General features: G+C 43.6%; 1 protein-coding gene across 5 annotated transcripts in view; it reads left to right on the plus strand.

Annotated features, from left to right (window-relative positions):
* Window positions 1–22,214, plus strand: part of LOC137418504 (tyrosine-protein phosphatase non-receptor type 13) — a 240,305-nt gene that overhangs the window by 181,643 nt on the left and 36,448 nt on the right. For 4 of the 5 annotated variants that reach the window (XM_068104581.2, XM_068104582.2, XM_068104580.2 and 1 more), the window contains exons 36-38: window positions 2,183–2,265; window positions 12,348–12,472; window positions 21,628–21,776. In XM_068104581.2, the coding sequence (XP_067960682.2) occupies window positions 2,183–2,265; window positions 12,348–12,472; window positions 21,628–21,776 (357 nt within the window). Of the gene's footprint in view, window positions 1–2,182; window positions 2,266–7,937; window positions 8,067–12,347; window positions 12,473–21,627; window positions 21,777–22,214 lie in introns of those variants that run through there. The other variant, XM_068104583.2, reaches the window with a different exon arrangement.

Consider the following 22,214-nt stretch of genomic DNA (forward strand, 5'->3'; position numbering starts at 1 on the left):
GGATGCTCCCGAATGGTCCCCAGGGCTTGAGTGCCATGAGGGAAGAGTACTCTGCTAGGCCACATTGGAGCCACACTGTCCAGGCAGTGAATTTTGCTAAAGCACGAAGTTTGAAAACTTGGGAGCCATGCTCGGATCGTGGAAGGGGATCAGCATGCTGATCAACGGGCACAACTGGTTGTTAGAATCACAAGAGATGGGGGTTAAAAGTAAAATGAAGTAAAAGTGTTTTTGTATGTACTAGGATAGGTTACACAATTCAATGTTTATGACTCTTGTCTGAGGAAAGCTTCACACAAAGACAGATGTATAATGGTAAAGGTTTAAGAATGTTGGAAGAGAGGAAAGGTGAGGTTGTGGCTTAGACATTGACACTGGGGTGGGGGCGAGATCTTTCTAAACAAGTGCTCGACGCATTATATCATTTGAGGTAACAACATACAACCCCATTTGTGCCAACATGTACTAAGAAATAACTATTATAATCTATACCACATTTTACCCCTTAGACCAGATCGGTAACAATATTATTTGGCCTTGAAGCTTTATTTTGTCTTGGCTTTTTCCAAGCTGCTGCTTAACTTCCTCTACACCTGCCTGGAACTCCTCTAAAAGCCCTTCCTCACCCCAGATAGATTCCCTGATCTACCCTGCATTTACTCACTCCAACCTCATCCTAGCCTGCATTCGCTCCAACTGCACCCCCTCATGCACTCGCTCCAACTACATCCCCTCATGCACTCGCTCCAACCGCACCCCCTCGTGCACTCGTTCCAACAACACCCAGCCTGTACTCGCTCCAACTGGATGCCCTCGCTCTAACCACACCCCTGCATTTACTCACTCAAACCTCATCCTAGCCTGTACTCGCTCTAACCGTACTCCCTCATGCACTCGCTCCAACCGGATGCCCTCACTCCAACCACACCCCTGCGCACACTCGCTTCAACCACATGCACTCACTTCAACCTCATCCCAGCCTGTGCTTGCTCTAACCAAACCCCATCCTGTACTCACTCCAACTTCATCTCTGCCTAAACTCGCTACACCCTCACCCCTGCCTGCACTCGCTACACCCCATCCCTGCCTGCACTCGATACACCCCCACCCCTGCCTGCTCTCGCTACACCCCCAACCCCGCCTGCTCTCGCTACCGCCCCACCCCTGCCTGCAATCACTGCACCCCCACCACTGCCTGCACTCGCTACACCCCCACCCCTGCCTGCACTTGATACACCCCCACCCCTGCCTGCTCTCGCTACACCCCCAACCCCGCCTGCTCTCGCTACCGCCCACCCCTGCCTGCAATCACTGCACCCCCACCACTGCCTGCACTCGCTACACCCCCACCCCTGCCTGCACTCTCTACACCCAATCACTGCCTGCACTCAATACACCCCCACCCCTGCCTACTCTCGCCACACCCCCACCCCTGGCTGCTCTCGCTACATCCCCACCCCTGCCTGCAATCACTACACCCCCAACCACTGCCTGCAATCGCTACACCCCATCCCTGCTTACACTCAATACACCCCCACCCCTGCCTGCTCTCGCTACACCCCCACCCCTGCCTGAACTCTCTCTACACCCAATCACTGCCTGCACTCACTACACCCAATCACTGCCTGCACTTGCTACACCCCAACCACTGCCTGCACTCTATACACCCAATCACTGCCTGCACTTGCTACACCCACACTACTGCTGCACTCGCTACACCCACACTACTGCCTGTACTCGCTACACCCACACTACTGCCTGCACTCGCTACACCCACACTACTGCCTGCACTCGCTACACCCACACTACTGCCTGCACTCGCTACACCCCAACCAGAAAACTCGCTATTCCCCCACCACTGCCTGTACTTGCTACACCGCCAACACTGCATACACTCGCTACACCCACACAAAAATTGCCTTTCAAAAGGAGCAAGCCATTGTTTGGTACTTACACTGTCCAAAGTGGAAATTCTTGCTCTGCAATTGGGTTCAAAAGGAAATGATAAACCACTTGTTGTATTCAATGAATCATTTATATTTTATTTTATTTCTTATTCATGTTGCTCACGCAAGCAGTGGGACATCCAAAATCAGCACAAAAGGGGAAACGCTCTTATTTTTGTTAAATTATTATCATGAAGTGATAACTGCTCCATCTTTGCCTTTGCTCATGCACTCAGGTTTCTCTACCGACAATTTCTACATCAGGATCAGGAATGTCAGAACAGGATTGTTGGTCACCGGAAGATGTTAACAGCAGCAGGTAAGTGTTATACTTAAGCAGTTGCACTATAACAGTTATTTCTAACATGAAATTAAGTCGTATTGCCATTAATTTTTAAAAGCACCTTTGTTACTCACAACTGAACCTTGTAATATAAAGTTCTCGCGTGTTCTCAGAACGGGGAAACATGCTCCTTTGGAATGATTGGAGTGAAAATAAAAGTATAGAATTATATTGCGCTATTCATCTTCATGGCAGGTGGATGGCCTCACAGGTCACATCATGTTGCTCCACCTTTAATCAGGCGCTGGTCACATGGCACGAGGCACTGATGAAAATTAAATATTTGTTTTCCCCAAGTGTTTTGTTGGTTTTCAATCAGTAATCTGGGAAATGTATACCTTTGGAATATACTATTTACCGCATGAAGAATTTGATTCGAAGTGAAATTTCTTATTGTGATCTAATGCTCATGGAAGAGGAGTGGAGGCGTGCATGGGAGGGTGGGGGGAGTGGGGAAGTGGGGGGGGGGTGGGGGGGGGGGGGGGGTTGGCACCAACAGCGACAATGAAATAATGTTTCTTTTTTTGAAAATGAAATTGTGTTTCCTCAGAGATATTGCAGCAATATTTGCTTGATGAAGAATCCCCAACCTTAGGACTTTGGAATTGCAGTATATTCTACTTCCATACATGCTTCAGTATTTTACATCACTTATGGGTAAAAGTACTTATTTACATCTACTTACATCTACTAAAAGTACTTATTTACATCTAAGTACTTATTTACACGTATTTACATTATTTTTTAGATCATGACTTTATTTACATCACTTCCATAAATTCTCTCTCGGGTAAAATCAAAGAAAGGTGGACACCATGTTATTTGAGACTGAAATTTCATGCACAGACAAAGCAGCTGGATGTGTATGGAATATTCTGGGAGAGTGACTGCATTACCACAAAATGTTACACTTTAGATTTACTTGACCCGGCTTCTGTTGAAAACATGCAGAAACAGCCGTGGGGCAGTTGCGATCTATTTGGGTGGAAGGGAGTTCTTCAGTTGTCCCTGGATGGTCGAAACACAAACGTCGTATGAACCATTTTCAAGAGAAATTGATTAATGAATATTCCATGATTTTGTGAACGTAGGCCGTTTTACCTGCATATTATACACAATGCTTTCAAAGGTGGGTGCTCAACTGCAGACTGCAATGTGGAACAAGTGTCCTGATGTATTCTTGTCTTCCAAGAAAAAACATAATAGATTGGCCTGTGTCGTCCAAAAAGGTGTTGCTATTGTGCTTTATGAAGGTGTCTGTAGATAGACGTTTGTTTATATACACAAAGAATTAAGTTAAGCACCCCCCCCGTTTTTTTACAACCTCGCACATTACAAGTTTGTTGTCGTCAAAACAGTGTAATATACCCATGATATTGCTATATTTTCTGGAGAAGTGATATTATGGTCACATAAAAACATAACAATCATGCCGTTTTCAATATTTTATTCTGAATAATTTAAGGTGAAATTTTTTGGGAATTTTAGGCATATTTTCACCTCAATTTAAGTATGGAGCTATAGGTCCATCACGGACAGTGTGGATGACGTTTATGTTTTCTAACGTACAGTCATTGTTCTGAGAAGACCTCTAGCGATCTTTGCGTCAATAACGTGTGTAGGACCCACGTGATCGGATCACTGACTCAACCCTACGTCTCATAGACCCTGTGTATCTGCATTTCATCAATGGATAATTGCTAATGTCATACCAATCATTATTTGATCTCACATACCTTAGAATATATGCCAATGTATACATATACACAAAGAATATATATTAGGGGGTGCTTACCTTAATTCGTTGTGTAGGGGTGCTTAACTTAATTCTTTGTGTATATATATATGTATGTATACACTACCGGTCAAAAGTTTTAGAACACCTAAATTTTTCTAGTTTTTATTGAAATTTACGCAGTTTAATGTCTCAATGTACTCTGAGATTAAGTATAGAACAAATAAACAATTGGAGATAAAAAAAAAAGAAATCATAGAATAATTTTGTTTAACAAAATTTAATTCAAATTTTTGACTCAGCAAAGTAGCCACCTTTTGCAGATATAACCGCCGAACACACTCGTGGCATTCTTTATACAATGGAAATCAAATATTGTTCGGCAAGTTCTTCCCAACACTGTTGCAGAAGTTCCCACAAATGTGTTGCACTTCTAGGTTGCTTTGCTTTCACCCTTCTGTCCAGTTCATCCCAAACCAGCTCGATGGGGTTTAAGTCTGGAGACTGTGCTGGCCATTCCATGATTTGAAGCTTACCGTCTTATTCTTTTCCTCGAAGGTAGTTTTGACATGGCCTGGAGACTGGAAGAAGGTCTTATGGACCAATGAATCAAAATTTGAAATCTTTGGTTCATCACACAGGGTTTTTGTTTGCCAGTTTGCCAGTTTAGGGTCATTATCTTGCTGTAGGATGAACCCCTGACCAACTAGGCGTATACCAGAGGGTATTGCATGGCGCTGCAAAATGCTGTGGTAGCCCTTTTGGTTCAGGGTGCCAGTCACTCTGTGCAAGTCACCGACTCTGGATGAAGCAAAAGAGCCCCAGACCATCACGCTTCCTCCTCCATGTTTGACAGTTGGTGTCACACACTGAGGAACCATCCTTTTGCCTACTCGAGGGCGTACAAAAACCATGCGTGATGAACCAAAGATTTCAAATTTTGATTCATTGGTCCATAAGACCTTCCTCCAGTCTTCAGTAGTCCACTGGCGGTGCTTCATGGCCCAGGCAAGCCTTTTTTTCTTATTTTGCCATCTTATCAATGGCTTTATTACGGCCAATCGACCTGTCAAACCTGCAGCTCGAAGTCTTCTCTTCACAGTTGAAACTGAGACTTGCTTACTTCGACCAGTGTTAACCTGTGCTTGAAGCTGTTGTCCTGTGAGTCGCCTATCATGCAAGCTGTTGACTCTCAGAAACTTGTCTTCTGATTATGTTGTGGCTTTGGGTCTGCCAGACCTCTTCCTGTCAGAGTTTCCTCCAGTTTCCAATATACTACTTCCTGCAGTGCAATATTGTCCAAATAATGCTTCAGAGGGTGTAATAACAGTCTGTTCCAATACTGCTTTTATACAGACAGGGGGTTTGCAATCAAGTAATCAGCAGAGGTTGGGACACCTGTAGGAATTGTTTGCATCAACTTTCAAGGATTAATTTACTTACATTGCTGCAGAACAGCTGTAAGTTGTTGACCCATTACTTGTTCCCTGAAGAAGTCATTTTTTTTAACAATATAACTGTGCAATTTGCATTATTTTCCCGTTTTTGCTAACCTAAACTTCTTTTTTTTTAACCTCGAGCAGTTTACTGCTTACCTTTGTACCATTTCAGGTCATTCACTGTACATTAAACTGCGAAAATTTCAACAAAAACTGGAAAAATTGAGGTGTTCTAAAACTTTTGACTGGTCGTGTATATATATATATATATATATATATATATATATATATATATATATATATATATATATATATATATATATATATATATATATTTGTGCAGCATCTGTCCTGTCCTGTGTTGTCACTGAACTACTTTCTCAAACTTTTGTGAAATCGTACCAAACTTCTGGAATGCACATATCTCTCCTGTCGGTATGTCCTAAGGGTATTTGTTTTGAACAATTTCCCTTTTTGTTTCTTCTTTTTTTTTGGAATTTTTTTGAGAATTTTTTTTTTTCAACTTCAAATAAGCCCGTTCCTCAGTATCGACGCTTGGTGCGGCGAGCGCAGCGAGCCGAGCCAAGCTAGTATATATATATATAATGATATATATAATGATATATATATAATGATATATATATATATATATATATATATATATATATATATATATATATATATATATATATATATATATATATATATATGTCGGGAATCGAACCAGGTTCCACAACAATCAAAGAGTAACAAGCAGTTTATTAAAAGACCAATCACAGCTGTGGAGAGAGATCAAGACACATAAAGCTCTGGATGCAAGAAGGTGCAAGACACTCTCTGCCAGTAACTCGGCAAGGCATTTCTTATATACATTTCAAAGTGAGATAGACATCTCCGCTAATTCTGCATTTCTGAGCGATTTTCACACCACACAAAGAGTGAGAAAGTGGTACTAACAGCCCCCCACCCTTGTCCTATCTTATTTGGCATGAGCCAAGGGAAAGATGTAGGAGAAGAGCATAGATGTTAACCCGAACCTTGGTTTGAACAAGGGTGGGAGTTGCAAAAGATTTATCCTTTTGGGAAGGCTTTCACAGCGAGCAGTTTGGAAAGTGCTTATCAGCAGCATTTTTTTCAAACATGAAGCAAGTTTAGTTGTGGCTGTAAAACGAATCGAAAAGCCATGTAAAAGGATAATAAGCTTAATTCTACATTTCATTGTGAAGCAAACAGTAATTAGATAAGTCAAAAGGCATAACTAAATGCATGATCTCGACATATATATATATATATATATATATATATATATATATATATATATATATATATATATAAATATATATAAGACAAGGACGGCTGTCCATTCGTCCATTCTCTGTTACACTGATTGGCTGTGTGAGGCTACGTGCACTGTGATTGTCTCCTGGAAAGATCGTTGTATAGGCTTATTAAAAGCTGACATTTAATGTTTGATACAATATTTTTTATGATTGCAACTCATGGCCTAAACTAGATGGTATTCATAGAATACTTACCCTGCTCAGTCAACTTGGTGCGAGCCAACTCTGCTGTTTTTGAAGGGTTTTTTTTCTTTGATCCAATATGGCTGTTAGACCACGTGAGCGATGACATCATAAGTTTACATTCTCGAAGAAAATTGTTGTGTATGTCACGCTCAAATTTCAAACTGATCAGACGAAGCGTTGTCCCTGTCGAATTATGACATCATAATTAAGGCACCAATGACATCACCGTTAACAACACCTATTCCCCATGCGGCATTCTTTACAATGAGCCATGTTTCAATTTTTTCCATAGAGCGGTTTCAGACATAATTATATAGAGGTGCAATGTTCTTTCGGTTTTTCCAAGATAGTGCCTGTACCACGTGACCTATGACATCATAATTATCATTAAAATATTATACAGGAGGAGGTGCTCCTGTGGTGAAAACTTTGGTCCATTGGACCAACAGTTGGAGAGAAAAAAAAAATTCTTCCTGATCGGATCAAACGTTATATTTGTCATATCTATGTTTGTCATATGTTTGTTTTGTCCTATGTTTGTTTTTGTTTGTATGTTTGTTATTTGTATGTTTGTCATATCATATGTTTGTCATATATGTTATATTTGTTACATATTGTTGTGGTTTTTAGAACCTTCACAGTTCACATGTAAATTTAGTAGTAAATTCCCTTGTAAATAACCCCTGTGTACATTTCCCCTTAATTGGCTGTTAAATGAAATAATTGCACCTTAGTTAGTCCACATTGCAACACGTAGCAAATCATAGGCCCTTCTCAATAGTTATATCATTAGTATGTGTTTCAGTTAAGGACCTGTTCCCAATAGTTGACTCTGCGTTGCATCAAATCAAATAAGATAGGATCCCTTGCGATATCCCCGTGGCCTCCTAAAAGTGCCAGTAAGGCGGCGTTCGCCGCCGTTGCATTGGGCTGTTTGCTTTGCCCCAGACTCCATTGCGCACAAGGTCATCTCGGAGAAGAATGAGGAGGAGCTACCACATCACAGGTGTGGCCCCACCTCGTCACCAAAGGTGGACTCAGAGCCCTTGCCAGCCAACCAGCGCCGAGGTGAGCAAACAGGCAGGCGTGTCATCGGGTCCGGCGGCTTGATACAGCCAAGGCTAATAAAAGCAAGAGAAGGGACTGCTTACCAGATGATGCATGAGGCAGAGACGCGCAGACGAGCAAGGAGAAGGTACGAGCGGATGAGCTTCAGAGGCACACGAGAAAGGAGCACTGGAGAGACGCATAAGGAGGCTGACGACCGGGGTTTTCGCAACTGAACCAAGAACAAGTGCATGCCCGTGGGACACCAACGGCATGCCGCGATTCCCGGACCTCCCTGCCGCCCATTCTGTGGACCGTCTGCCTTCTCATCCCTCCAGCCATTCCTGCCTGAGAACCCCCATTAGTGTACGTGAGCTTGTTCTGTTCGTCTTGTCCCTGGGGTATAAGTTAAGCCTGTATAGTTAAGCATTGCACTGTCTTCTTTTCCTGTATATTGCTTTTATTACCTCTCTTCCTTTGGTTTTGGTATAGTTAATAATAAATACCTGTTCCTCCTTACTTTGGTTTCATTCTCGTCCGATCGTCTTCGTGTTTTCCCTATTGAGTACCTGTGGCACGAATTTGGGCCGAACCGCTTCGCAATCGGGTTTAGTCATTGTTAACGGCTCGCGCCACAGTTCGCTTCACTCGGCGCAATCCATCAATTACGCTGCGGCATGGGCGGGAGTATTTCCTCGCTGACGGCCGGTGGTAATACTTAGGTATTAAGACTAATTGGGCTTTCGACCCTACGTACCATCGGCCGGAAGTGACGTCATACTTCCAGGACCGGCGGAGACGGCCAGCTTAACAGGACAAGGGGATTATCCCCTCCCCCCCCCCCCCTTACTAACGGGAGTGCTGTACCCCGGATCCGTAACAATATCTTATTCCCCATGGGGATTGCTTGACAATGAGCCTTGTTTCAAATTTTTCCATTGAGCGGTTTTGGAAGTATAGAGGTGTAACGTTTTTCTAAGATGGCGTCCGTACCACGTGACCTATGAAGTCTTAATTATGAATACAAAAATTCTACTGGAGGAGGCACTCCTATGGTAAAATTTTGTGTCAATCGGCCCAACGGTTTTTTTTTTTTTTTTTTTTTTTTTTTTTTGTATACAAGATCGAGGCTCGTGAAAGAGCGAACATTAATCACACAGAAAGACAAACCGACACATAAAACATATAACATAGGGAGCGGTAGACAAGATGGGGAGAGAGGGGGAAGGACACAAACAGGGGATTATCTGTTCCTCCTTACTTTGGTTTCATTCTCGTCCGATCGTCTTCGAACGGTTGCCGAGAAAGTGAATTTTTAAAATGCAGGCACGTACGTGTGCAACCGAATACCTAACCCTGCTTTTCGCTTCGCGAGCGCAGGGTAATAATTATGGCCTAACAAACCTAACAAAATAATGAACTCATTACCTCATGTGAGGTAAAACTGGTCCAAACAGAAGTGTTATATTCACAATCACCACGAGTTACCTAATAACTTTTCTCATCAGTCTGAAAAAGACCAACAGCAATGATTAGAAACATCATCAAATGTCAAAAGGTTGCAGCCCATCGGCATCACAGGTGTTCTGAGGCACACAGTTTGGGTAGGCCTCAGGCTTCAAGCCTACACATCTATAGGATAATTCCTTTATGGCCCAGTGGAATTGAGATCAATCCAAGCTATATCAACAAGATGTATTATATAAACTGGTACACTTAAGCAATAGCAATGTTTTGGCTTCATTACATAACCTGAGTTGTTATTTGTTTGAGGAATCGAGCAATCAAGCCAGCGTTCTGTGTCTATACACTGCCTATACATTGTAATCTTCATCGTGATGAAGCAGCACTTACATGGAAGGAAGGAAGAAATCCTGCATCACGTTTCGACCCGTTCCCGTTTACCATTTCCCGATTGCAAATAATTAATCGGACGTAATCCATAACTTTGTGTATAAACCTCTGTGTTTTGTTGAGTTTTCTGCACCCACCATGATTGTATTGTATTGTATAGGCTTATTAAAGTCTGATATATTTGATTATTGGATTTTGTTATTGGCCAGGGACACCGGTAGCGATCTTTTTGGATTTGGATTCTGCTTTTTGTGCCAAGTTTGCTGCTCTGGTGAACGTCATTGTCTGTTCTGTGTTCTTGCTCTTCCACAAGCCTTGATGTATAAAAAATATAAACAGTATCATTTTATTATGCATTTCTTTATTAATATTGATTGTTTATTAATAAAGTATTGCCACAAGTGTGTAAGATCACCCACCGTCCATGTATAGACTGTTATTGATACGGGTCCCAGCGGAGTGGTTCTATGTATGTCTGCACACTACGACATCTTCTTCTTTCACTGGCAACGTATTTCGCTCAGAAAAACGTCTGTTTGTGGTTTTGGACTCCAACCCCTGCCCTGTACCTTCAACTGATTATCTACCATCTACCGCTGGAAAGGTAATCATCGATTTACTTGGTTGAAAAAAAACATTGGCATAGTTACGTTTTCTGTTCAACGCACGTGAAGATGAGTGGGGAAGAGAAGGAAGACAGGGGAGTGAGAGGGGGTTGGGGGTTGGAGGGAGAGTGAGGGAGAAGGGGGAGTGGGGGTGGAGAGAGAGTGGGGAAGAGAAAGGGGATGAGGGAGGGAGGATTTGGGGAGGGAGGAAGAGTGAAGGAGAAAGGGGAGTTGGGGTAGAGAGTGGGGAAGAGAAGGGGGACAGGGGAGGGAGTGGGAGACAGGGGATTGAGAGGGGATTGGGGGTGGAGAGAGAGTGGGGAAGAGAAGGGGGACAGGGGAGGGAGTGGGAGACAGGGGAGTGAGAGGGGATTGTGGGTGGAGAGAGAGTGGTGAAGAGAAGGGGGATGAGGGAGGGAGGATTTGGGGAGGGAGGAAGAGTGAAGGAGAAAGGGGAGTTGGGGTAGAGAGTGGGGACAGGGGAGGGAGTGGGAGACAGGGGAGTGAGAGGGGTTTGCGGGTGGAGAGAGAGTGGTGAAGAGAAGGGGGACGAGGGAGGGAGGATTTGGGGAGGGAGGAAGAGTGAAGGAGAAAGGGGAGTGGCGGTAGAGAGTGGGGAAGAGAAGGGGGACAGGTGAGTGAGAGGGGATTGGGGGATGGAGGGGGAGTGAGGGAGAAAGTGGAGTGGGGGTAGTGGAATTGGGGAAGAGAAGAGGGACAGGGGAGTGAGAGAGGATTGGGGGATGGAGGGAGAGTGAGGGAGAAAGGGGAGTGGGGGTAGTGGAATTGGGGAAGAGAAGGGGGACAGGGGAGTGAGAGGGGATTGGGAGAGTGAGGGAGAAAGGGGAGTGGGGTTAGAGAGAGGGGAAGGGGATCCTTTGCTAGCTTTTCCCCTCACTTGGGACGGGTACTCTTCCTAATCAACAAATATACTGCGATGAAGAGCATGGCAATTACCAAAAAGAGCAAGTTCACAGTGTTGGTCATATCGCAAAAATCACTATTACCAACTATAAAGTTTCTGACTTCCGCTGCCTCAGCAAAATATATATTTCATGCCCGTGTGGATGAAGATAAACAAAAGGATGAGGAGCCAAGATCTGCATTCTTCTCGACTTTGATTTTTGTCGACAAAAAACCAAAGGAGAAAAATAAAAGCAACTGTGGAGTAATTAACGAACCTGTAATCCAACTGAACAGATTCCAATGCTCAGGACACCTTTTGGGATTTTTTTGTTTTTTTTGTTTTTTTTGTTTTGTATACTGAATCGAGGCTCGTGAAAGAGCTAACATTTATTTCACAAACAAACAAACAAAACAAACCAGACAAACAAAATATACAAAAAGAGGGAGCGGAAGACAAGATGGGGAGAGAAAGAGAATTTTTGGGAAAATGACTGGTAAGCTGATGACTATTTCCAGCTCGAGTTCAGGAAGTAGACAAATCTGTCTTTCACCTCAAAAGCAAATGCTTTGCCAAAGCTGTCCAAAATAGATGAGTGGAAATGAAACCTTTTTTATTTTGTTTTTACAAAGTATGCAAGAATTAACATGTAAAAAGCTGCTCGTGATGAGTACGTACTGTATCCTCAAACCTGGGCATCATCTCACTATAGTGGAGAAGTTTTACCTGTTTAGTGATGAATTTTTTCATCATGTTGGGAAAAGTGACTCTTTCCTCGTATTCGCTGTACTTGTAATTGAAAATAGTTGTGGGGGAAGAAAACATCATCAAATGCGAATGAGATGTCATGAAATGGAATGCTGGTAAATTCAAACACGGTACAGTTTGAATATAATATCTAGCTGTTCCTATAGACCTTCCTAAAAGGACATCCAATTCATTTTTCAGGTGCACCGTTGGTGGAGTTTTGGAGCGAAACGGTGCGATGGAAAGCTGTGATGACATAGATTGGCTGAATGATGATGATGAGGAGTTGTCTGTGCAAGATGAGAGGAGTCCAAGTCCTACAGAAGGTGGGAATGTTTATTATTAACAAGTTATCACTTTTTTTTATGGGCCTTTTGTTATGTGACGACTGTAGCCGTTCACTTATCAGTCGATTATCAAATGAACCACCTTTACAGGCCATTTCCCCCCCGCAGAGCAGGGGTTGTTGCCTTTTTGGGCACCGTGGTCCCCTTTTTTGAAGCAATGTTTTATGGCCGGATGCCCTTCCTGCCGCCAACCCTGTTAGTCGCCTTTTGTGACACACAGGGAATTACCAGTGAACTGGTACTCAATTTGCCGACAACGGATGGATGACAGGCTGAGTCAACCCCCCTGGTGTTAATTCAGCGATGACCGGGATTCAAACGCAGGATCCCAAGCCGGCACCCGAACCGCGAAGCCAACACTCGGCTTAAGTCGATTATCAAATAATGTATTTTAGTTGGTAGTACATTCAGTTATTATAGAACTGGAGGTTGTGGAGGAGAATAAGTGCTGCTCGATATGGCAGAAGTAGAGGAGGTAAAATAAATGGTAAATACAACAACAACAACAACAACAACAACAGGCCAAACTTCACCTCCCTCATTCTTCGTTTGCATCGCTATTTCATTTCTTTCCTTTCCTTTTCACAATAAAATAATTATATTATCGGTGTTAGTGTGGGGGTTAGCCTTGCGGGCCCCATGACAATCCGCCATTTCGCCCTATTTTCTACATTTCCCCTTGTTAACCCCCTTGCCCGCATTTCTCCTTCCAAAATATGAATGGTAAATGAAGAGAACAATAACATAGTTGGTAATTAAGCAGGGGGCAAGCAGGATAGCGTAGAGGTATGCACACTCCCCTGTGAGCTGTCTTACTGGAATCACATCCTGACCCGGCTATAATCTGTCACACTGGTGTTTGGATTGCAGGGCGACGTATCAGTGTGTGTTGTGCCTCAGATGGATATTAAACTGGGTGTCATGTCTGCATGCACCAGTTGGTGGATTTTAAAGATTCCATGGCGTCCTTCGCAAAGAGTAGGCTATCGCCGACACTCTGAACAAATTACAAATTCCTGCTCTAACCTACAGTGGAAATGCCCTGCCTTTACTAATGCAAACCTGTGGCCAGGTGCTGCATACAAATGTACGAGTAGTTGGATACACTGGAGGTGGTGGCCTGATGGAGCTCAACCAGGTTCACAGAAGGACAGACTGTATGATTGGCCGAGTTCGTAAAAAAATCTCAACAGACTACAGAATCCAATTTCTATACAAATATGAAGAAAACAAGCCAGAAAAGGTATCTATAACTCACCTAGCAAAATATTTCCAACGACAGATGTGAGTAGAAGATGTGCTACACATGAAATTGAGACAGTAGCGAATATAGCCCAAATGATTGCAAAAACGACAACGGCAAATGATAAAACAAAATGTCAAGACAAACACCGGTAAATTGAGAGAATGACAGAAAAGAGGAAAATTCAAGAAAGAGTTGGACAGATTGGCGATAGTCAAAGAAGGCCCTTTGGAATAGCTAAGTAGGCATTAGCTTAACTCGGATGGAGAACGAGTCATAATAAATGTGCAAGACTAAGGACACTAGATCATTGGCAATCAGACAAGATTTAGTCAATCAGACAAGGTAGGTTCTAAGAGTTCGTAAGAGGCGACTAAAAGGGTTGGCGTCAGGAACGGCATCCGGCCATAAAAACATTGCCTCAAAAAAGAGAACCATGACAATTACAACTACATATGGGCAGGGTACAGCCCGAAGTACCCCGTGGGGGACCCCACTCCCTCTCGTCAAAACTCAAGGTGGGGAACCCGATCGAAGCAAGGGTGGAAATCACTCCATTTATGATGACGAAACGTCTGATGCCCGACGTGGAGATCGGTTTCTGAGGTCTGGGACGTGGAATGTAGGGACAATGACAGGGAGATTTCAGAGAGAAGTGGTGGAAGTATTGGTCAGAAGAAGAGTGGACATACAGTCACGTGAAAAAGTAAGTACACCCCATGTAAAGTTTTGAGTTTTTCAACATATTTCAACATACAGCTATTTGATCTTCATTTCAGCAATATTGACAGATAAAGGTGATATAATATAACAAATATCATGAAACATTTACATTTTGTAGTCCATTGTATAATTTAAATAAACATAAATGCAAATTTCGCATGTGGAAAAAGTAAGTACACCCTTGGCTCGAATAAGTGGTATTGCCCCCTTTGGCAGAAACAACCTCAAGTAGGTGTTTCTTATAACTGTCTACCAGTCTCTGACATCGACTGGGTGAAATTTTTGCCCACTCCTCCATGCAGAATTCTTTCAGCTGTGCGATGTTTGAGGGGTTTCTTGCATGCACAGCTCATTTCAAATTCCCCCACAACATCTCGATGGGATTTAGATCCGGGCTTTGACTTGGCCATTCCAGAAGCCTCCATTTCTTTCTTTTCAGCCATTCCTTGGTGGATTTACTGGTATGTTTAGGGTCATTGTCATGTTGCAAGGTCGACCTTCAGTTGAGCTTCAACTTTCCGACAGATGGCCTCACATTATACTCAAGCACCCTCTGGTACAATGAAGAATTCATAGTGGATTCTATGATGGTGAGCTGCCCAGGCCCTGATGCAGAAAAGCTGCCCCCAAACCATAATATTTCCACCACCATGCTTTACAGTTGGTATCAGGTTCTTGTGGTCAAATGCTGTCTTTGGTTTTTGCCAAACATGTCTTCTGGTACTGTGGCCAAATAGCTCTACCTTTGACTCATCTGTCCAGAGCACATTGTTCCAGAAGTGCTGGTCTTTGCCGAGGTGTTCATTGGCAAACTTTAGTCTTGCCCTAATGTTCTTTCTGGACAGCAAAGGTTTCCCCCTGGCACACCTCCCATGTGGATCTAATTTGTGCAGCCTCTTTCTAATGGTAGACTCGTGCACTTTGACATTGACAGTGGCAAGAGCTACCCGTAGGTCCCGTGATAACATTCTGGGGTTCTTAGAGACTTCTTTCAGAATCTTGCGGGCTGCTCTCGGGCTGAACTTGCTGGGACGGCCTGGCCTGAACAAGTTGGCAGTTGTTTGGAATATTCTCCACTTGTAGATGATCTTCCAGACAGTCGAATGATTGATTTCAAATTGTTTGGCGATCTTTTTAAATCCCTTCCCAGAGTCGTAGGCATCTATAACCTTCTTTCTGAAGGCCTCAGAGAGCTCTTTTGATCTAGGCATGGTGACGCCACACACTTCAACAACAAAGAGCAAACCAAACTAAATGTCTTGAAGTTTAAATAAGACAGGTTCCTCCAAGATCCTCTCTAACAATGTTCTAATCGTTTGCACCTGAGCTGGTGAACCTGATTCTAATTTTAGGTGTTTCAAGTAGTGATAAATGTAAATTTGCATTTATGGTCATTTAAATTATACAATGGACTACAAAATGTAAATGTTTCATGATATTTGTTATATTATATCACCTTTATCTGTCAATATTGTTGAAATGAAGATCAAATAGCTGTATGTTGAAATATGTTGAAAAAGTCAAAACTTTACATGGGGTGTACTTACTTTTTCACGTGACTGTATGCTGTGTGCAGGAGACGAGATGGAAGGGAAGTGGTGTGAGAATGGTGAAGGGTAGGCAGGGACAGAAATAAAAGTTTGTGTGGCAAGGGTGCCCAGAAGGCATGAATGGTGTTGGTGTCCTGTTTTCTGAGGAGTTTGTCGACAGTGTGGTGAGTGTGACGAGAGTGAGTGATAGGTTGATGATGGTGAAAATGATTATTGGAAAGCTCTTGGTGAACGTCATCTCGGGATATGCTCCGCAGGTTGGTCGGAGCGATGAAGAGAAGGACAAGTTCTGGTGTGTGATAGAGAAGCTGATGGAAAACGTAAAAGATGAGGAAGTTGTTGTGGTAGGAGGAGACCTAAATGGGCATGTGGGAAGGAGAAATGGACGGTTTTGAGGGAGTTCATGGGGGTAACGGATATGGTGTGAGGAATGGAGAAGGTGAAAGGTTTTTGGAGTTTGCTGATGGAGCTGATTTGTTGATTTGTAATACTCAGTTCCAGAAAGAGGATAATAAGCTTGTTACATGCACGTCAGGTGGGTCAACGACAACCGTTGACTACCTGCTGGTGCGTCGGCGAGATAGGGGGCACCTCCGGGACACAAAGGATCCCGGGGGAGGAGGCTGTTTCACAGCACCACTTGGTTGTGTGCGACATAAGGGTGAAAGGTGCGAGGAGAGCTCGGTGGGTGAAGTACCAACCGAGAATGAAGGTGTGGAGTTTGAAAGAGGTGACAGTGAGGGAGGCATTAAAAGAGAGGCTGAGGATGGTAGAGGATGATGTGGATGAGCTTGAAAGTGGTTGGATGTCAATGAAAGGTAGTCTGTTGGGAGCCGTTGGTGAAGTATGTGGATGGACAAAAGGAACACTGAGGCACTTGGAAACATGGTGGTGGGATGATGAAGTTGGAAAGAAGATTGACGAGAAGAGGAAGAAGTTCAAGGAGTGGCAGAAGGCGAAGGGTATGGGGGCAGAAAAGGCAGAGCATGAAAGTTCTAAGGCAGCCAAGAAGGCTGCAAAGAAAGAGGTAGCAAAGGCGCAGGAGGCATGTCGGAAAATGTTCGGAGAACGCTTGGATTTGGAAGAGGGTCAGAGAGCGGTATTCAGGATTTCAAAGCAGATAGCGAAAGAGAGGTGTGATGTGATGGGGGTGAGTTGCTTGAAGGATGAAGTGGGACAAATCGTTGTGGACCCAGATGGAATTAAAGGAAGATGGAAGAGATATATGGAAATACTGTTGAATGCAGAGAATGAATGGGATGGCAACATCGAGAGTAACCCAGTTTTAGGACCGGCAGAGAAGATAACCGAGAAGGAAGTTGAGGAAGCGATAAAAGCAATGAAGAATAGAAAAGCGGGAGGGCCGACGGGAGTTGTGGGAGATATGTTGAAGGCAGCGGGAAATTGGGGTGCGAAGAGAATGACAGAGATCTGCAATCTGGTGGTGAAAGAAGGCTGCATTCCAGTGGATTGGGAACTGAGCACCCTCGTCCCTCTATACAAGGGGAAAGGTGACCCTCTGGACTGTGGCTCGTAACGAGCGATAAAGTTATTGGAGCATTGAATGAAAGTATTGGAAAGGGTGTTGGAGAGGAGGATAAGGAAGAAGGTGAAGATCGACAAAATGCAGTTTGGATTTATGCCAGGAAGAGGAACGACAGACGCGCTTTTTATTGTGAAGCAGTTGCAGGCGAAGTACATGGAGAAGAGGAAGAAGTTGTTTCTTGGGTTTCTTGATCTGGAGAAAGCATTCGATGGGGTTCCAGGTGAAGTAGTGACATGGGCATTGAGGAAGTTAGGAGTGGAGGAATGGTTGATCAGAGTAGTGATGGCAATGGATGAGAGAGCGCGCACAGCTGTAAGGACGAAGGACGGGAACAGTGGTGAGTTTGAGGTGAAGGTGGGAGTGCATCAGGGGTCGGTACTGAGTCCACTACTGTTTGTAGCTGTGATGGAGGTGCTGGCTCGGAACGTAAAGTAGGGTTTACCGTGGGAGTTGTTGTATGCAGATGATCTGGTGTTGATTGCAGAAAGTATGGAAGGACTGAAGGAGAAGATGAACAAGTGGAAGGAATGTATGGAGACAAAAGGTTTGCAGGTGAATATCGGAAAAACGAAGGTGATGGCAACTGGTAAAGCATGTGGTGAGGTGGAAAGAACTGGGAAGTGGCCATGTGCTGTATGAAGGAAGGGTGTCGGGGTGAACTCCATTCAATGTACAATGTGCGCTGAGTGGGTTCATCAAAAATGTAGTGGTCTGAGAGGGTCATTAACCAATGTGGCAGCTACATTCAAATGTAAGGTGTGCACAGAGGGAGCTGCAGATGGAGGAAATGTTGAGTTGGATCTTGGAGACGGCGTGAAGCTGGAAGGGGTGAAAACATTTTGCGACCTCGGAGACGTGTTGAATGGAGAATGTGGATCAGACTCGGCAACGGTTGCTAGAGTGAGATGAGCATGGAAGAAGTTTCGGGAACTGAGTGGCATGCTGACGAGGAGGGGATTGTCATTGAAGCTGAAGGGAAAGGTGTATGCTGCATGTGTGAGAAGTGTTATGATTTATGGGAGCGAGACATGGGTAATGAATGTAGAGCAGCAACGAAGGCTGGAAAGGGTGGAAATGCGAATGGTTTGGTGGATGTGCGGAGTATCGTTGAGAGAGAGGAAGACAAATGATGAATTGTGAAAGATGATGGGAATAGAGCCTGTGATTGATGCTGTGAAGAGAAACAGGTTGAGATGGTTTGGTCATGAGTTGAGGAAGGATGAAAGTGACTGGTTGAGAAGAGTGATGGAAATAAATGTAGAAGGAAGTCGAGGACGGCGAAGACCGAGATAGACTTGGCTAAAGATGGTGGAAGAAGAAATGCGGGCAAGGGGGTTAACAATGGGAGATGCAGAAAATAGGGCAAAATGGAGAAGATTGTCATGGGGACCGCAAGGCTAACCCCTGCTCTTGCAGGGAAAATGGCCTTAAAATGCCTGTTGTTGTTGTTGTTGTTGCAGACAAGGTAGGTTCTGCATGGTATCAATAAAAAGTGGTGGTCACTTTTACTCAGGATGTAAGAAAAACTCATGTCAGAAGAACTGTACTCACAAAGGTACCACAGAGTATGCAGAGTAATCCCCTGGCACACCTGAAAATAAATTCAGTATAAGAAAAATCATGCAAGCACAAATCAATGGGCATCGTTGAAAATGAGGACTTGTTGCTCATGAAACCAGAAAGAAGTCACCAGAGGCATTATGTTTATGGGCTGTCCGACCGGCTGTCTGTCCGTCTGTAGGGTTATCGTTACCTCGATAACTTTAAAACGGCTGAAGGGATCTACGTCAAACTTGGTACAAGTATGTAAAATGATGTAAAGATGAACTAATTAGATTTTGGTGTCAAGAGGTCAAAGGTCAGTGGTCCCGCTAAGTAAAAATTATGTTAACGTGCTAACTTGTGAACCAGTGATGTGATTTTCACCAAACTTGGTACAAGTATATATGATGATGCAAAGATGAACTGATTAGATTTTGTGGTCAAGAGGTCAGAGGTCATAGTAAGTAAAAATTATGTTACCTTGTGAACCAGTGATGTGATTTTGACCAAACTTGGTATAGGTATATATTATGATGCAAAGATGAACTGATTAGATTTTAGGGTCAATAAGTCAAAGGTCAGATGTAATGTTCAGTAAAAATTATTTCTTACCGCAATAACTTAAGAACAGCTGAAGGTAACCAAACCAAACTTGGAACCAGTATGTATAATGATGCAAGGATGAACTGAATATATTTTGGGGTCAATAGGTCAATGGTCATGTTTGTAAAAATTCTGTTACGCTAACTTGTGAACCAGTAATGGGAGTTTGACCAATCTTAGTATAAGTATATATGATGATGAAAAGATGAACTAATTAGATTTCGAGGTCAAGGTCATATCAGGTAAAAATGTGATACTTGAAAACAGCTGAATGGATTTAAATAGAACTTGGTACAAGTATCTATAATGATTTAATGATGTGAGAGGAGGCATATTGGTCGACGTCGCGACATCGAAGAATGCCGTTCTAGTTTATTTTTTATTTTGTATTCAAAATCGAGCTTCATGGAGGAGCTAGAACATAGAATGGATCAGGACATAGCAGATCATAAGGAACAGCTGAAAGAGAGTGGAAACATATCTACAGCAGGGATGAGGGACAAAATAAAGGGAGACTGGGAGAAACGATGGATGTGGGGAAGAATGAGGGCTAGGGGGGATGTATGGTGGACAAGGAGGACACAGAAGCAAACTCTCAGGAAGGAAAAACTCGAAATTTGGAAAGAGATGGGCTTGTGGAGGGTTCATGGGGATATAAAAGATCATGGTTTAGACTTTAGATGATCTGAGATGATAATGCTGAACAGTTGTCCTGAAGACCTAGAGGGGAAAAATGAGAATGTGGAAGTTCGTTCCACAATTGGGGGGTGGGAGGAGCAAAGCACATAAGAGCAGAGGGTGCAAGACCAGAACGAATGCGGTAGAAGATAGAGCGACCACCGACCTGTCTGCGATAGTGATGTGATAGGCCCATAGACTCAGCTTCATCGCGGGAGATTCCAATGATCCTGAAGCGCTTGTTTTCAATGGCGTCAAGCTGAGAGCAAGGTGTGAGGCATGGGTGCCAGCCCTGTGGAGGGAGAAGTACTCCATTAAGCTGCGGATGAAGGCCATGTAGGTAGAGAGGAGTTCAGGTGTGTCAAGGAAGGACCTTGTACAAGAGAGGATGATGCCCTGTCAGCGACTGGCTTTGGAGGACAACCTTGAAAGGAGGTTTGCCTAAGAAAGATCGTGGCTCAAAGTGAGACCCAAAAGCTTGAATAACTGAACTTCCTCAAGAGTATTGTTGAGAAAGTAGATAGTGGGGAGGTTAAGGGAGGTGTGGGTGAGAGGTTGGAGGGGGGTGGGGGGGGGGAGGGAGGTTTGCCATGCGGTCCTTTTGGAGTGAGAGTGTGAGATTTGTCAGGATTGAAAGACATATTCCAAGCGTTGGCTGGTAAAAGAAAGTTTTTGTTTAATTTAATGCAGTTTCACACTTTCTCGAGCAAATAAAATGGTTCCTCGTGAAATATTGGACTATTCAACAAGCTGAAGGTGAAACAGTTGTCTTTGAAATATTCAGCTGGTGTGGTTTGGGGCCTCTCATCTACTTTGCAAGGCTAGGTGACATCTAGAGAGTGAGCATGCAAAGATTGTGTCGCATCTGTATCACTCTTTTATGCTCCAAGAAGATTGGGATGTTTTCGGATGCCAATGGCACGTGCATCATCATGGTCAGTTGGTGAACAAGGATTATGCTCAGGACACAGAATTGAATCCCCTTCCCATTTTTTTTCGCTATACCCCAAACATTGCCCCACAAGTGTTTTTGTGTTCTTCCTAATTTTCCTTGTATGATCAACTTCACACAACATAATATGTATATGGCTTCTACGTCGTAGTATACTCCGCACCCTTGTTGTATCGATGCTCATTAAAAATTAGATTTTTGGACAAATTAAAGAGTGTGTGTCATGTTTTGATAACTTGACAATCCATGTCTGAAGGATCATTCTGATCTGCTGTGGTTGGTTTGGTTGTGTGAAAGGACCTGAGGCTATACCTGCATTGGACCTGGAATGCATACCACTTGCATGGAGCCCGCCAGACAGTTACTTCAGGGGTGAAGAGCTCAGAACGATCATCATGAGGCTGCAGGAGCACATCGAGCACTCGGCACCAAATATGGAGTTTGCGGTATGTCAGATTATTTATTGAAATTCAACATTTGAAGCTGCACACAGTTCAAAGATGCAATTTAGGATGGCAAGGACATTCACACCTGACTTATACAGTCACTTTTAGGCTGGGATTGAACCAATCATTCTTTGTTTGCTGTTGGAATTTCAACGTCCTGATTGTTGTAAACAAATTCTAGGGTTGGGAGATCTTGTATATATTGATTATCTGTAGATCATTAAGCTGTAGAACATTAAGTCACAGCTCATGCCTCAATGCCTAAATGCCAACTACCACAGTCATCTATATAATATTCTCCGTAGGTGATTCTGTGTGTCTGTGAGTCTGTGAGTCTGTCCGGGGGTGTGGCTCAACCCGGTCTGGGACGGGCTTCAAAAACAAATCACTACCATTTTGTTTACTCGCATAGCTTTGAGGCCTCTTTTGTTAGGCCCG

The sequence above is a fragment of the Myxine glutinosa genome, chromosome 8, assembly GCF_964187855.1.
Source record: "Myxine glutinosa chromosome 8, kmMyxGlut1.1, whole genome shotgun sequence".
NCBI lineage: Eukaryota > Metazoa > Chordata > Myxini > Myxiniformes > Myxinidae > Myxine > Myxine glutinosa.